Raw genomic sequence first — 17,847 nt, 5'->3', positions numbered from 1 at the left:
TGTTTGACAGTGTTGCATTTCTTTTCATATCTTTTATTCATCAACGATATGAAATTTGATCAAATCATCTTCGTTTTTTTCGTTGGTTTGTTTGTCTGGAAAAAATATGAATATGAAAAATTTTGTATTCAAAACAAATTTTACATATTTTTTAAAAAATTCCCTTTTTCATCATATTTACTATTCAAATTTCTCAGTTTGTTTAAAATCATATTTCAAAAAATATTGAAACATTGAACGGTTGGAAACATTGGAAGGAAAATTTTTGCAACTGACAATGACTGTGAATGACCATGAAGAATACGATCCAAAATACGAATATCATTCTTTATAAGATCATCTCAATTTTCTTTCATTGTTCTTATAATCACTATTTCATAATAAATTTGGCTTACAAGCTTGTTCATAATTGACATTGACACTTTGGCTGTGTGTGTGGTGATAGCAATTCATTTTTATGGTTTTCAATGTTGGTTTTTTTTCTCTCTTGGATAATACCAAAATCAGTTACTGTTGTTAACCAGGAAAAAAAATTGAAAAAAAAATGTTATTGTTTTTTCTCTTGAAACCAAAAAAGAAAGATGACATTTTTACGTTGTTGTTGTTGTTGTTTTTCGGGTATCTATTTATCTATCTCTTTCTTTTTTATTGTTGTTTACCGCCAACCGAATAAAGAAAACAAAAAAAAAAAAATACCAGAATGACACGCACACACACACACACACAGAGAGATGGTGAAAGAATTTCAAATTCAGAATCTTTTAAGAAAAAAAAAGAACCATGGAAGCTTCTCTAAACATGGACAAAGTGAAAATCATTTTCTTTTCTTGTTTCTATCTCTCTTTTCTTTCACTGACTATAACTATTAATCACAATTTATGATGAAACAATTCCAGTAGCATCTATTTGGCTAGGACCAAAAAAAAATCCATAGAATGAACTGGAAAAAATTTATTTAATATTTTTCTTTCTTTTTGAACAATTTTGTCCGGCAAAAACGAAAATGAAAATGAAAATGGCATTTTTGATCTTTGGACAACAACAAAAAAACCAAAATTCATAACTCACAATGACAAAAATATTTTTCTGAAAAACAAAACAAAAAAAAACAAAAAGCAAAATTGTCCGAGCAGAAAAAAGTTTTTTTTTATATAAACGAATTTCATTTGAAAATAAAATTTTTGTTTTGAAAATTATTATTTTTGTTTTTTTTAAACATTATCAATGTATATAATTTTCAAAAACAATAACCATAAAATGAAGGTGCAACAACAACAACAAAAAGAAAATATTATTATATTTCGATTCGAAAATTCTTGCTGACAAAAATAAAAATGTTGAGATAAACATGATGAGATGGAAAAAACTTTCGATTTGTGAATTTTACATACCATACACCATACACATATACATGAATTTTGATTCTAAATGATTCTGTCATCAAATAATATTTGTGTTTTTGTTTGTTTGTTTGTTTGTTTGTTTGTATGTGATTACGTCAATGAATTTCTAATAAAAATGTGTTATTCCCATCATTTATTTTTTCACAATATTTTGTTTTCATGGTTGTCTTGCCTATCTATCCATTTATTTTTATCTGTTTGTTTTTTTTTTGTTTTTTTTTTTGATCAGTATAAAATAAAATCGATATTTACATACAACAAAAAAGAAGAAAAAAGAGAGAAAGAGAGAGAGAGTGAGAGAAAATTGTAAATAATGAAATTCCTCAAATTCTGTATAACAAATATGAATAACACTGACTTAGAACAATGGGAAATTTTTTTTTTCATATATTTATAGTTTTTCCTTTTCTCTCTCTCTCTCTCCCCTGTCAATCAAATTGATATGATGATGATGATGATCGTTAGCATGGTACGATAATTGATTTTTTTTTTGTCTGTTTTGTTATTGAAAAATAAAAGAATAGATATTTGTACAATGTATTAAATGATTTATTATTTTGAATCTTTCTGTTGTCTCACTGAATCTCTGTTGTTCATGATGATGATGATGATGATCTTTCAGTATTGTAAACGATAAGATAAATGAAAAACAAAAATTGATTGTCATTCTTGATTTTTACAACATTCGATCGGTCATTACAATTATCACTTGTGCTTGTCAATAGGAATTGGAAATGCTGTTTTTTTTTGTTGTTAATCTTATCAAAAAAAAGCAAACTTTGATTTCTGATTTGAAAAATATCAATGAAAAAATTGTTCAGAGATTTAAATGAATTTAGACACACCGACAATGTATAATTAATTGTAATTTTGTTTCAATTTGTAACAAATTAAATTAACAATCCTTTCTCTCTTTAATATAATTTATTAGTAGTAATAATTTTACATCATCATCAGCAATTTCATTAGAAATTATCATGAAATATGATACCGATGATTTATTTCAATTCACTTCATTTTTTTGTAATCTGATTATTATTATTAATATTATTAAATCAATGTAATCATCATCATTATTCTATTATTAACATTGTTATTATTATCAGTTAACCTTGACCTGTTAAAATACGCATATAGATTCTTTTCCATAATTTTCTATTTCTTTTATGCAATTTTTTTTTCTCAATGATTTGATCACTTGAATGTCTTGTACTTTTTCGTTTTTCATTTTTTTTTCTTGTTCCATATTCTCTTCATGGTCTTGCTAATACGTAATGATTGATCGATTAGAATAAAAAACTTTCTATTTACACACACACACACAAACACAAATGTCGATTGTCGAAAGAAAAAAGGAAATCGATTCTACAGTTCTCCAAAACATTACCGCATACATATATGAAAATGTTCATATTCATATCGAAACCAAAAGACCGAGACCAACAACATAAAAAAATGAATGAATGAATGAATGAATGAAATAAAGAATATAAAAGAAGATAAGAAAAATTGAAAAACATCAACTCAAATGCATTATGAACCAATTTTTTTTCTTTGTTTTGTTTTTCCAATTCTTTATATGAAACACAATGTGTATTCTATTCTTGGTTCATCATCATCATCATCATCTTGGAACGATCCATAAATTTTCTATTTCCTATTCACTTTTTCTTCTCCTTACTATTTCTCATCTTTGCACTGTGAATTTATTCAACTGAATCTATTCAACATCTTTCTCTCTCTTTCTCTACTTTCATCTTGTCAATGAGAAATGGAAATGAAAATTAAAATATAAAGAACAAGAAGACAATACTGGAACATTGATTAGTACAGCAACAAACAAAACAAAGCAAAAAAATTCCAAATCTACATATAAAATTCATACAATTTCCACCAATCACATCATCAATTCCATTTATTTTATTTATTTATTTATTTTTGTTTCCTTTTTTTTAAAAAAAACGAAATAAAATTTTTTGTTATTAAATTTCCAGAAAAAAAATAAGAAAAATTTAATAACAAACAAACAACAATAACGATAACGATAACGATAACGATAACGATAACGGTGATGATGATGATGATGGGAAAAAAAATCAAAACAATAATAAAAATGGAGCCATCAATGATGAATTTATTCAAAAAAATGTGCTTTTTTCATATTTTATTATTGATTTTTGTTTTTTGTTTTACATTGAAAATTTTTTTATCCCCCCTTGTTTTTCAATCATTTTTTGTTGAATCAAATAAAAAAGTTCATATTTCATTACCATTGATAATGTATGTGTGATTTTTGTTTGCAAAAAAAATTCCCATTCAAAACGATATTTTTTCTGTTTTTTTTGGCTACCCATCCATTATCATTATTATTTAGATGATTATTTGATTTCTTGTTTTTGAAATAACACAATAATAATAATGATAATAAAAAACAAAACAATCGAAAAAAAATCAACATTTAAATTTGAATATAAAAAAACAATTAAATTTATTGATTGTTAACACATAATGTATACACACATTGATTAAAATGATTCGAAAAAGAAGAAAAAACATTTTATCATTATAAACCAAATGAAGATCTAAGAAAGAAAAAATCATTTATCACTTTTTCTTCTAACATCATCCATATATATTTTGGCACAAATAATTGTCCAGGGAAATGCAATAAGAGAGAGAGAAAGAAAAAAAGGCCACAAAATAAATGAAATACAAAATCGATTAATTCCGGAAGCATTATACATTTGCTATATGCATTTAAGAATTCATTTATACAGAAAAAAAACCTATTCATTCGCTCATTCTTATTCTTATTTATTTTGTTTTGTTTTGTCATTTTTTCTTTTTTTGCTAGCCAACATCATAATAAATAATGTTGTTGAAATCAGAAAAAAATAAATGTAAATATTATTTAATATATGCAACAACGGTATATTTATTTTCTTTTCTTATTTTCCTGTTGTTGACATTATTATTATTATTATTATTACTATTATTATTATTATTATTATGATCATTTCACAATTCTTTTTAACTTTATTATGATAATAATAATCATGTTGATGATGATCATGTTGATGATGATGGTTATTATGTAAGTTCCAGAATGACCAATCTTAATGATCGGTCATGATGATGATGATGATGATGATAAAAAAAAAGTGAGTGAATGAAAGCGAAATACAGTAGAATAAATTTCTTCTATGGAAAAATTCTATGGATTCTATTTTTAATGTGTGTGTGTGTGTTTGTGCTTTTTTTTTATTGAGAATTTTATATGCGGTCAATGCGAATAAAATGTTTTTGGTGGTGTTCATCACCATCCATATTAGCCTCTCAGCTTGATTTTTTATTTTTTCATTTTTTTCCCATTTCAATGTTGTTGTTGTTGAGACCATTTCTGGACCATCATGTGTTTTTGGTATACCCTGCCCGCGTCATATTTTTTATATTTCATTTTTCTTCTGTTTGACTTAACTCAATGTTGTCCTTAAAAAAAATCATCAAAATGATTCTTGTTTTTTTTTTCATTTCATTTCATTTCATTTCATTTCATTTCAGTTTCTGTCATGTTTTTTTTCTCTCTCTCTCTCTGTTTCGTTGTCATATATTTTTTATATATGGTTTTTTTACAAATGGAATTCATTTTTTTCTGCGATGTTTGTTGTTCTTTGTCGTTTTTATTTTCAAACCAAAAAATTTTATTTCATTTTTTTTAAATGAAATGAAAAAATTTTGTTTGATTACCCTTATATATATAATTTTGGCGTCATACTTCATTGCTTTTTCGGGGTTTTGTTATCATTGAAAATGTATCAATAATGGATATTACATATAATGAATGAATGAATGATTTCTAAATGATTATATGACCATTAGATGATGATTCATTCAACTGTTTGATCTACAAAATTCTGGTTGATTGAAAATAGTGTTGGTTTTTTTTTTTGTTTTTTTTGTATTCTATTTGCAAATTATTTTGCTTCAAGGTTTTTTTTTCGCATACCCTTCAACCAAAGAAAAAAAACATGCATTTTTTTCTCTCATCATTTCAATCAATCATTCTTCATTCATTCATTCATTTATTATCATTTTTAATTATAAACTCCAAATGATTTAATGATGAAAAAATAAATGTCAATGTCAGTTTTGTTATGTTCAATCATCATCATTAGTAAATTCGAATAATTTCATTTCGAATTTATATCATTATAATACATGTGATGTGGTTTTCATTTAGAATTTCGAAATCGTAGCCAAAAGAAAATGTTTTTTTTCTGCTTTGTTTTCAACAAAACATTCGATATACTTGACATGAATTTTAAATCTAAATAGATCTATTAGGTTAGTTCAATTATCATTTAATGGTTTTTTTTGTTGTTTGGTTGGTTGGTTGGTTGGCACACTCCAAATGCATAATAATCATGATTGAAAAATGGAAAAAAAGGAAATTTTCATTATTATTATCATTGAAAAATGATAAAAAAAATTCATAAACTTTAAGCTTTAATTCATTGTGATTTTTCGATGATGTTTTAATTATCCATTCGATCATTTTTAGTAAGATTTTTCTCGTGTTCAAACCAAAAAATTCTAATGTCAAATGTATTATACGGGTGTGGTGAATTTTGTATTTAAAAAAAAACGAGATCATATCGAAACATTGCATTATACAGCTACGGTGATTTTTTTTCTTTCTTTTTTTTCATATTCTAATTCATGATCTATTAGTTACCAATGACAACCATATTTCGGGCAAAAAAAAAATTGGATTTTTTTTTTGTTGTTGTTGAAATGAATTGAGCTATTCAGCCAACCAACACCAAACCATTAAACACACACACACTTATATGCCATTAAAAATCATTTTTTTTTCTCTCGAAAAAAAACCGACTTGATATACCAAATACGTTAAGAAATGAAATGAAATGAATTTTCCGGTCAAATATCATTTAGCTTTAAGCATTTTATTTCAGTGTCAACATTTTTTTTCTTACTTTACTATACTTTGCCGTGTCATTACCTCAACTAGAATGTTCGTTTTAGCTATTTTCGTTTCCTACTGATGACAAGTAAGCAACAAACAAACAAACAAATAGGTGATTCTGACATTTTTCATTTGACAAAAATAAATGAAAATATGGTATCCAAAATACAGATGAAAAAAAAACTAAGTAAAGTCAAAATGAATTTTGTAAAATTTTGTATTTTCGGATGTAATTTTTTGGAAAAAAATAACAACAACAACTGTATGAACATATTTTGCCTGACATTTTTCTTTGTAAATTGTAAATTCTCTCTTTTCCTTTTACACACTCTATGGTCATACTGATGAATTGGATGTACTTTATTATTAATTCAAAAATACTTTTATCATTTTACATTTGAAATGGTGGAAAAAGAAAAAAAAATTCTTCTTTTTCTTTCTCTTGATTAATGTTTGTAAATTGGTTTATTTTCTTTTCTTAATCTTCAATAACATTTTTTTACATTATTTGTCATCATCATCATCATCATCATCATCGTAGTTAACGGATGCGGAAAGGTTTAATAATGGAAAGGTTTTTTTAAGGATAGAATTTTATAGCCTTTAAATGAAGCGTATTCTTGTAAACGACAACAACAACAAAAAATTATGCGAGAAATAAGAATTTTTATATTAAACAAACTGTGAAAAAATACATTGATGAAATGAAGTGATTCTTGAAATGTTTTTGTTTTTGTTTTTCTTCAAATAATTTGCTTTCTATTTGACAAAATATGATGTTTGTGAACGGAATATTTGTTTGGGAAAAAAGCGGATTATTCGGATGAATGCACATCATCATCATCATGAACATGGTGATTGTGAACAAATTCTGTTGTTGTTGTTGTTTTTTTCTGGTTTAATACGCCCCGAAACACCTGTACAATTTTAACAACAACAAAAAAACTGAATAGTGAAAACTTTTTTTTGTCGTAAAGTTGTCAACCAGAAAAAAAATACCATTCTAATAACATTAAACATAGACTTTTGTACCTTTTTTCTTGAATATAAAACATATACACACAGCTTTTACAAAACGAACAGTGACGATGAATTTTGATATTTGCATATTTGGATATTAATTCTATACAGAAACAACAACAACATTATTATTGTGTAACATAATAATGATAATAAACAAAACAAAAAAAAAAAAAGAAGAATTCTGTGGAATATCTTCAAGAATATATAAATTTGGAGTTTTAAATAATTATATTTGTAAAAGAAAGAAAAAAACATACCTAAAATATTCTTTGTATATTCTGATGGGTTCTTCATTCATATTTTATTTTATTTTTCGTTGATTTTGATTCAAAAAAAAAGAAAAGAAAAAATTCTTTGAAATAAAAGATATTTATTTCATAATAAATTTAATGTTTATGTTTGAACGAACGAACGAACGAACGATATTTTCATTTGAAATTGAATTGAAATGATTATTATTTCTTAAGAATTTTAATAATAATAATAATAAAAATTTTTTTTAAGGAAAAGAAAAAAACATGTTGAAGAATATTCATCTGTTTTGTCTGTCTGTGTGTTTTTATTACGAAAAAAAATGATGATGATTATTATTATAATAAATAAATATTCAAATCAAGAATGATTATAGTGTTACAAGGGAACCAAACCAAAACCTTGAAAGTTGAATAAATTTCCATTATTATATTTGTATTTGTCATTATGTCTGTGTGTGTGTGTGTGTGTTTGTGTGTTATGGGCCAAAACAATTTGTGCATCTTTCATTCATTAATGTTCGTGATTTTATATTATGATGATGATGATGATGATGATCATAATATTTAGTTTGAATGAATGCATTGTGTGTTTTCTTTTTCCCTATTTTTTTTTTTTTTGTATTCTTTGATACGCATAAATTATTATTCTAAGTAGAAAAACAAAACTATAACCATGTCAAGCACAATTTTTTATCATGATGATGATGATGATGATGATGATGAATAGAATTTTCATTGTCTAGAATAGAATTTGCACAAGCGCACGCAAACACGCTTTTTTATCATCAACCAGGAAAAAAGATTATTATGTTTTTATTATTAGGTCGAAATAGTATGGCCATATATACTTTTTTTTTTTTTGAACACATCAATTATTTCTTAGGATATTTAATTTTCTTTTATCATTTCAAGTTAGAATAAACTTATTTATCAGATTTGATCTTCTTCTTCTTTTTTTTTGTTTATTTTGTTTTGTTTTGATAGTCACAAATTACTAATCTTGAATTCTTTTGTTGTTGTTTTTTTTTGTTTTTTGTTTTTGTTTTGTTTTTAAAAACTTTATAGATTGTTCAGCATGGTTTTCCATATCAACCTACATCGATTGCATTCGATCCAATACAACGTTTGATTGCAATTGGATCGAAAAATGGTTCACTTCGAATGTAAGTATCAAAAACACAAAATAAGAAAGAAAATTCATTCAAAATAATAATAATAACATTCTTATTGTTACAACATCATTCATTGTTATAAGATGAAAAACTTTTTTTTTTCTTATTCATTTTACCTATTCAGAAGAAAAAAAATTTCGTTAGTTAGAAATAAAACAAAGAATTCAAATGAGAGAAGAAGAAAAGAAAAATTCTGAATCTGAGAATAAGAAGATAAGACAGCAGAAAAGAAAAAGAAAAACTGATTATCATTAGCAAGTCATTATTTTTATTCTGTATGATCATGATGATGATGATGTTGATGTTTGCATAAATTGAATTGAATTGAAACTATCTATCTTCAAACAAAGTGCCAAAAAAAAGAGAGAAAAAATTCACACCGCGGTTTAAAATTTCAATTTTTTTTTCTTCTCCCGAAATGAAATTATATTCCATTTTTTTTTTCTTTTTTTCTTTTTCTTTTTCTCGAATAAAATAATGTTCAATTTGGCCGAATTCTGTCGTGGTTGGTGTTAATATCGTTTCACATTCATTCAACAACGCGGAAAAAAAATGGAAAAAAATTAAATTCAAAAATAACAACAACAACGAAAACTATGGGGAAAAAAATAACTGATTTTTTTTTTTTTTTTTTTTTTTTTTTTTTTTTGGTTGTTTGATGGAAAAAAGTCTGGGACGTCCCGGTGTCGACATCAGTCTTCGTCATGTAACCGAATTTGCCGTATTGCAAATCATTTTCATTATTAATGAGGTAAATAATAATTATTATTATGTAAATAATATTAGATATTCTCTCTTCTCTTTCTATATATATTTTTAGTTTAGTTAACACAAAAACAAAATTGTTATCATATACAGTTTGAAAAAAATGGCTGTATCAAAAATATATACCAAATACGGTAGTGTTTATGTATTACCGTATTAATAATATACCTTGTACAAAAAAAAGTGCAATTTGAACAAACAGATTTGATCCATTCAGAATATCAACAACAAAAAAAATGATGAATATTATGTGATTACCCTATGGTGTGTGTGTGGTGAATGTAATATTTCATTTTCCAATTTTTTTTTTTATTTGCGGTTAAATGAAATGAAATCCATCATATATGAAATGCCAAAAGCAAGAAAAAATGAAAATACAGATAGAGTTGTTGTATGATGTTTAGATTATAATCCATAATCGTGATCAATTTTATGATGTTTATGCCTGCGTATGTATGTATGTGTGTGGTCGTTTGTGAATAATTTTTCTCAATGTCACCCTGTTAATTTATTTGATTAGATTTTTACAACAACAACAACAACAACAACCACTGAACAGAATATAAAAAACCTAAATTCATAAGGAAATAAATTAACCAAGAGACAAAAAAAACAGGAAGAGATGAATAAAGAGAAATTAAATTCATGATTATATTTCCATATTTAGCCATTTAGTCATTAATGATCATTACATTTTTATTTATTTATTATTTATTTTACTATTTGTAAATCAATCAATCAATCAGGGCCAATTAATAACCGTTTGTGCCGATGATAGTATACATCTTTGGAATCTTCGTAATAAATCGCCCGAAATTGTTCATTCACTTAAATTTCAAAAAGAAAGGTTTGTTTTTCTTTTCTTTTTCAAATGATTGATTTGCCCGATAAAAATTTGGCAAAAAAAACAAAAATTCTCAATAATTATGATTGATTATCTTTTTTGTTTCTTTGTTTATAAATAGGATTTCTTATTGTTATCTACCATTTCAAAGTAAATGGATGTATATTGGTACGGAACGTGGCAATGTTTATGTGGTTAATATTGATACATTTGCAATGTCTGGTCATGTTATTAATTGGAATAAAGCGATCGAAATGTTTGTTGATTGAATTTATTTATTTTTTTTTTTTTTTTTGTTCAATGTTGATATATTTATTTGTTTGTTTTTACTTATATAAAAAAAAGATCTCGTAAAACACATCCCGGTTCAATCATTCATCTAAGTGATTGTCCAATTGATTCGAATAAAGTAAGCATCGATCATTTATATATGATGAATTTATTAAATGATTTTATTTTTTCTTTTTTTTTGATCATTATCATAAACAAAACAAAACAAATAAATATAGCTTCTAATCGGATATGATTCCGGTATTATTGTTTTATGGGATTTACGTAATAAAAGTGCCGATTTTCGTCATAGCTATCCGGAAGGAATATTATCTATTTCATGGCATAGTGAAGGTCGACAATTTATTTGTAGCCATGCTGATGGTAGTTTAAGTACATGGAATCTAAAAGCAGGTTCCAGACCACAATCATCAATCTATCCACTTGGTTTGTGAACAAAAAATTATTAATTTCTTTTACTCATTATTCATTGTTTTTTTTAATAATCAAAAAAAAAATCAGCCAAATCAGGTGATCCAAAATCCGAACTATATTCAAAAATACCAAAAGTTGAATGGCGAACATCACGTACTGGTGATGCTTATATTATGTTTTCGGGTGGTCTTGTTGTTGGAAATGGTGGTGAAGGTGCCAATTCAAAACGTGTATTGACTGTCATTCATGGAAAATCACCAACAATGTTAGAAATGGAACATGATATTATTGATTTTATAACCTTGTGTGAATCGCCTTATGAAGCTGATTTTAATGATCCATATGCTATAGTTGTATTACTTAGCAATGATCTAGTGGTAGTTAATCTTCAACAACCCGGGTTAGTTTTTTTGTCGCTCTCTCTCTTTTTTGAATATGTAAAATTTTTCTGTATTTGTAACCATGACAATTTCATTCGAAATTATTTTCTTTTATTTTTATTTTTTTTTTTTGTATATATAAAAAAAATCGATAGTTACCCTTGTTATACAAATCCATATCCAATGGATTTACATGAATCACCGGTTACCTATTGTTATTATTTGGCAAATTGTCCACCGGATCTTATACATGCATTTTATACTGTTGGACAAAAATCAAATAAACGTAGTGGTATGTTAGAACGTGATTGGCCAATAAATGGTGGTGAATGGGGAAGTTCAACTGTAAGCTATCCAGAGATTATAATTACTGGGTAAGAATCAAAAAAAACAAACCTATCTTGTAATCTTGTATAATCCATTTGATTTGTGAAATAGAGAAAAAAAAATTTGTTTTTAAAAATCTAAATATATCATTTTCTTCTATTCTTTTCTTTTATTTTTTTTCCTCAACGACAAAGTCATGCTGATGGTTCATTGAAATTCTGGGATGCATCGGCAGTAAATTTGCAAATATTATATAAACTAAAGACAGCCAAATTATTTGAAAAGCCAAGACTCATAAATATTAGCCAAAGTTTTAATAATCAAAATAATAATAATAATAATAATAATAACAATGGTAACAACAACAATAATAATAATAATAATAGCAACAATAATAATACGACAAATAATAATGGAACGTCCGAAATGGAAGATTTATTTGCCATTGAATTTCTAACATTTTCGGCTGAAAATCGTGTACTATGTATTGCAGGAGCTTCATCACAAGTGATTGTATTCCGTTTTAGCAAACAAGAAGCTCAATCTGAAATAACAGTTAAGTTTGATTTGGATTGGTTAACATATATTTTTTGCAAACACACACATGAAGAAAAAAAAAGATGAATGAAATATTCCACCAATACAATTGTTATTTTAATTCAATCAAGTTGATTGTTTTTTGTTGTTGTTGTTGTTGTTTCGAGAATGACTTGAAATTTCTTATTATTGTTGTTGTTGTTCTCTAATTTTGTTTTTTTATATTTATTCTTATTTCTTTATAATCGATAAATGAATGAATGAATAATTGGAATTGAATTCAATCTAGGTTATAGAAGTGCCAATGAATTATGATGAAATCGATTCACAATCGGATAGCGAAATTTTATCTGGTGCCTCGGCATTATTACATAAAGCTGATACGCATGATCCATCAGCTTATTATCCATTAAAAGTTCGTACAGGTCATCATAAAAGACTTTCAGGTTTTCAGGCCGAAATTGTTTGTCTTAGTCCTTGGATTGATCGTAAAACACCTCCATATCGTATTACATCAATGAGTTATAATATGCACGCTAATCTGTATGTATTGTATAAATGAAAAAATAAGATAATTTTTTTTTATTCAATAATCAATAAATTATCATTATAGCTTTGCATATGGTACGGAAAATAGTTTAGTCATTATTGATCTTGTACAGAAAAGTATTGTTCTAAATGTTTCTACTGCATCACTTTATGGTAAATGATATTGATTTTTATTGATGTTTATAAGATTAAATTTTATTGATTGATTCATTATTATTATTGATATTGATAAATAAAAAAAAATAGGAACAAGTGATCCATATCAACGAACAAGACCAAAACGTTGTACATCAGCTGGACCACATTCAAAAGATTCAAATGATCATAATAATGATGTTGATCGTTGTCGTTCACCAATTACTACCGATAATGTAAGTATATTTTTTGATTATAGAATAAACAAGAAAAAAAATAAATAAATAAAATCAACCTGAAATCAATTATTATTATTATTGATTTGATAAAAAAATACTATTCAAATTGCTTGCCCTGATCATCAATAAATAATGATTCCGTAAATAATTATTTACATTTATCATCAAAAAAAAATAATTGTTGACCATATGTTGTTTTTTTTTGCTTGCTTTGAAACGAAAATACAAATATTCAAACAACTGAACCAAAAGAAAAAAAAAGAGAGGATTTCTCAGTCCTATCAAAACACAAAACAAAATAACAAAATAAAAAACAAAATAAGAATCTTTATCCAGCTAAACACATTACATATTATTATTATATAGCTTTATGAACAAAACAAAACGAAAAAAAAACACAATACATATTTACAATTGAAAAATAGAATCAAGTGATTAATGGAAATCATCATCATTATCATCATCATCATCACAATTGTCTATGTATAAGATTATCATCATCATCACATCACATTGTATATTAATGGCTACTTGCAAAATTGTCAAATAATAATATTATTGTATTATTATTAAATAGAACAATGAATTTCAAATAGGAAATGAGAAAAAAAAATAATACACAAATTTTCTTTTATTTACGCCGAATCATTGGCTACTATCATCATCATTATTATTGTTATTATTATTATCATCATCAGAATCATTGTTATTGATCGTATCGTAACCATTTGAACAATGGATAACATCATTTCATTTAGTTTTCTATTGATTTTTGTTTCTTGTTTTACAAAGATGATGATGATGACATTGATGCGGTTCCATTTGTGTATTTGTATGTATGTGTTTATATAGATTTTTCTTTGTCCATTTTCATTCGACCATTTTCATTACATTACATAAAGTTAGTTATGTTAAGATAACAAGATGGATGATGATGATGATGGTTAGATAAATTTAGCAATATAAAAATGTGATTTTTTTTTGTTCAATACAAAAAAAAGCAAAACAAAACAAGAATCATTCAGAATAGAATGAAAATTGGTCCTGGAGAAAGTAACAGTGAATAAATGAAAACTATTGAAATGAAAGAAACAAATTCGCTATCTTATTGGAGAATAGGAATCGAATCTCTTAAAGTTATCAACAATGTTGATGATGATAATGATGATGATGATGATGATTGTCCTTGAACAAAATATAACAAATTATTATTATTATAAAACATAATGAACAAAAGCAAAACAGCAAATAATCATTGTATCAATTTTATCATTTTTTTTCAAATATGTTTTTTACCCCATCAACTCGTTTTTGTTGTTTATTTTGCCTGTCGATTTTTTTGTTTTGTTTTGTTTTGAATGGCAATGAAATTCCAATGAACAACAATACAATAGGAATCAATGGAAACAGTGGAATCTTTACCAAAAATCATTGATTATAAAGATTATTATTGTGATGAAGAAATTGAAAAAATGATTGAAGAGCTGTCTGGTATGTCATCAACAATATCATTGACACAATCTTCTTGTTCAGATGAAGAAGAATCAAAATCATCATCATTACTTAAACAACAATCACAATCATTAGATATTGAATCATTAACATCATCATCATCGTCATCAGCATCATCAACAGCCTTATCTACAATAACGTTAGCCAATAATGATGATGATGATCATAATAAAGATGATAATAACAGAATAATCTCGAATGATGAGACATCATCATTACAACAAATAACCGAAATGAAAACAAAAAAATCTATTGATGATAATCAATCGAATGAACCGATTGAATCATTGGATGAATCGCAATCACCATCATCATCACCACCACCAAAAGCACCACCTAGACGTAAACATAATAATCAAAATATGAATAAATTTGATACGAAAAACATTTTGATTAAATCCGATTCTGATTGTTTAATTAATCAAAATGATAATGATAATAAACAAGATAATGATGATGTTGATGATGATAAATTATCGTTACATTTATCACAATCATTACCACAAACATCATCATCAATGTTAGTACATTCAATTTCATTACCTGAACCATCATCATCATCATCAAATAGTGATAATAATAATAAACAAAAAAATTATACTGGATGGGATACATTCAAAAAATATGGTAAACATAAAATTTTCGATCTTCGTAATGATAATCATCATGGTAGTAGTGGTGGCAGTTTTATCTCTCTAATCAGTGAGTCCCAACCTTTTTTTTTGTTTGTTACATCATCTCATTTTTTCTAAACCTTTTTAAGAATAATTTCCAACAATTTTTTCTTGCTATTCTGTAAAAAAACTATCTGATCTTTGTAAATCTCAATTCTTTTCGGTATCTTTATGAAACTATTTATTGCTTTTTAACTTTTTTTTTGTATTGATAAATGTAAAATTCACTTATCTATGTTTAAAAGTAATCAATGTGATTTTGATTTTCCCATATTCACGCAAGCAAATTTTAACCTAATTTTTGTCAAAACTTTTAAAAATTTCAAGTCTTAAATCACCAATAGATTCTTACTTTGCTTCTTTCTTTCTTTTTTCTCTTTTTTTCATCTATTTTTTTTCTGATCATTTTACTAAATCTGTTTCAAAGGATGTTTGTATGAGTCCAACAACGATAAACGTCAATCGTAATTCAGGTTTTCATCATCATAGTTCATTATCATCAACATCAACAAATTTCGAAGGTTCAACTGGTGGTGGCACAGGAGGAGGTGGTGGAAGTGGTGGATGTTCGCCATCGGCATTAGGTACGGCAACATCTACAGCACTTTCATCATCATCATCGCCATCAGCAACCTCATCATCACCTGCAGCGGCTACGTCAGCAGCCGTATCGACTGCATCATCATCGAATGTATCACGTTCCAAAGCGATTCCACAATCCGTAGTGAATACCGAGCTGAAACGTTCACGTTCTCAAGGTACTCGAAACAAGTTACAAATGATGCATACCATACATCAGAGTATGATGATTATGCCAGCATCAATTGCTACTGACCATCGTGGTGATCACCATCATCATACTGATGCGTCCGACAGGCTCATCAATTCGAATAGTATAAATCATATTGGGTATCACCATCACCATCATTTACATCATGGAGTCCAATTAGGATCAGGTGGATAGTAGTTGTTGTTGTTGTTGTTGATGATGATGTTGTTGTTGTTCTTGCTCTTGTCGTTCTTTGTTGTCGCTCATTGATTGTTTTTTATTTTTTATTTTTTATTTTATCATTTCCAACCTTATTTTTTTAAATTTTTCATTTCTAATTCTACAATCAAATCCAATAGTTTTTGAGAATCATTTTTTCCCATTAGTTATTCAATAGTACATGTAGTTATTCATTTTTTTCAAAAAAAAATTAGATTTTTTTGTTTTGTTTTCATTTCTTTTATTGTTTTTTCCAATTGTTTTGATTATTTATATCCATTCCTATTATTGATTATCGCTTATTTTATTCACTACTTAGAATAGAAAAATTCAATTGAATTCAATACCAAAAAAATCTGAATCTGAATCTTTATATTTTTATTTTTGAATTTTAGTTTCAATTATGGCAAGCATATGATGATTAGTATCACTGTAGTTAATTTATCACTTTAGGATCCAAATTCTTTTGTTTTTGTTTTCTATTCAGATTTCTATTTTGTTAGCAATCACAATTTTTAAAATAGTATTGCAAATCAAATTCATAGTTTAAATGCAAATATTTAGAAATCTAGTTTAGTTTTAAATGATTTAATAATAATTTTATTCATAAGCGGAGTTAATATTATATACAAACAACATCAACAAACAAAACAAAAAAACAGACAAACAAGTGACAAAATAAAAAATATTCCATCATTTTCATATATTATTTTTGATTAATCAAAATTTTGATCAGGTTTCATATCTGTGGATTGGATTGTTGGCCACATACAACAAAAACGACCAAGAGAGAATGATGATGATGATGATGATAATGATGATGATGATGATGATGATGATGATAAAAATCGTATTTAGTTTGTTCGGAATCATTTTGATTCAAATTCTGATGAGCCTTGTTCGTTTGTCAAACGGAGATTTGAAAAAAAAACGAACAAAATTTTCAAATATTTATCCATTGAATTGTCTTAAGCAATTTTTTCCTTACATGCATCACTTCATCATTTTCATTTTTGTTTTTCATTTTCTGATTCTGATTTGTTTGTTGTGTGTGTGTGTGTGTTTTATTTTTATTGATTTTTGATAAGATTTTTATCATTATGATCTTGGTTTTGTTGTTGTTGTTGTTGCATATTGCTATATCCTGAATTAACCAATAACCAAAATGAAAAATCCTTTTTTTTGCAAGGATTTTTTTTTTTTTTTTTGTTACATTTTGTATAATTGCTGTGTGCATTTGTTTTCTATACTAATAATGATGATGTTTATAAGAAATTGAGTTGAATGGACCATATGTGCTTATTGAAGCTTATTTTTTCTTAAATAATATTTACCGGGCTGTGATTGTTTCGT

The 17,847-nt window shown here is 26.1% G+C and overlaps 1 protein-coding gene across 3 annotated transcripts in view; it reads left to right on the top strand.

The window, feature by feature from the left end:
* Nucleotides 1-17,847, top strand: part of Tomosyn (syntaxin-binding protein tomosyn) — a 37,753-nt gene that overhangs the window by 13,441 nt on the left and 6,465 nt on the right. The window contains exons 2-14 of one of the 3 annotated variants that reach the window (XM_027339084.2): nucleotides 8,733-8,830; nucleotides 9,509-9,590; nucleotides 10,351-10,451; nucleotides 10,570-10,704; nucleotides 10,794-10,857; nucleotides 10,958-11,165; nucleotides 11,241-11,553; nucleotides 11,689-11,907; nucleotides 12,055-12,415; nucleotides 12,687-12,940; nucleotides 13,011-13,099; nucleotides 13,193-13,317; nucleotides 14,715-15,534. In XM_027339084.2, the coding sequence (XP_027194885.1) occupies nucleotides 8,733-8,830; nucleotides 9,509-9,590; nucleotides 10,351-10,451; nucleotides 10,570-10,704; nucleotides 10,794-10,857; nucleotides 10,958-11,165; nucleotides 11,241-11,553; nucleotides 11,689-11,907; nucleotides 12,055-12,415; nucleotides 12,687-12,940; nucleotides 13,011-13,099; nucleotides 13,193-13,317; nucleotides 14,715-15,534 (2,869 nt within the window). Of the gene's footprint in view, nucleotides 1-8,732; nucleotides 8,831-9,508; nucleotides 9,591-10,350; nucleotides 10,452-10,569; nucleotides 10,705-10,793; nucleotides 10,858-10,957; nucleotides 11,166-11,240; nucleotides 11,554-11,688; nucleotides 11,908-12,054; nucleotides 12,416-12,686; nucleotides 12,941-13,010; nucleotides 13,100-13,192; nucleotides 13,318-14,714; nucleotides 15,535-15,933; nucleotides 16,463-17,847 lie in introns of all 3 variants that reach the window. The other 2 variants (XM_027339085.2, XM_027339086.2) reach the window with 2 other exon arrangements.

This window comes from Dermatophagoides pteronyssinus, unplaced genomic scaffold (genome assembly GCF_027571235.1).
Source record: "Dermatophagoides pteronyssinus isolate colony J.1.1.1.1 unplaced genomic scaffold, Derpt_VIB-CSIC_2022.12 sq0005, whole genome shotgun sequence".
NCBI lineage: Eukaryota > Metazoa > Arthropoda > Arachnida > Sarcoptiformes > Pyroglyphidae > Dermatophagoides > Dermatophagoides pteronyssinus.
This window is presented reverse-complemented; position numbering and strand designations above follow the sequence as displayed.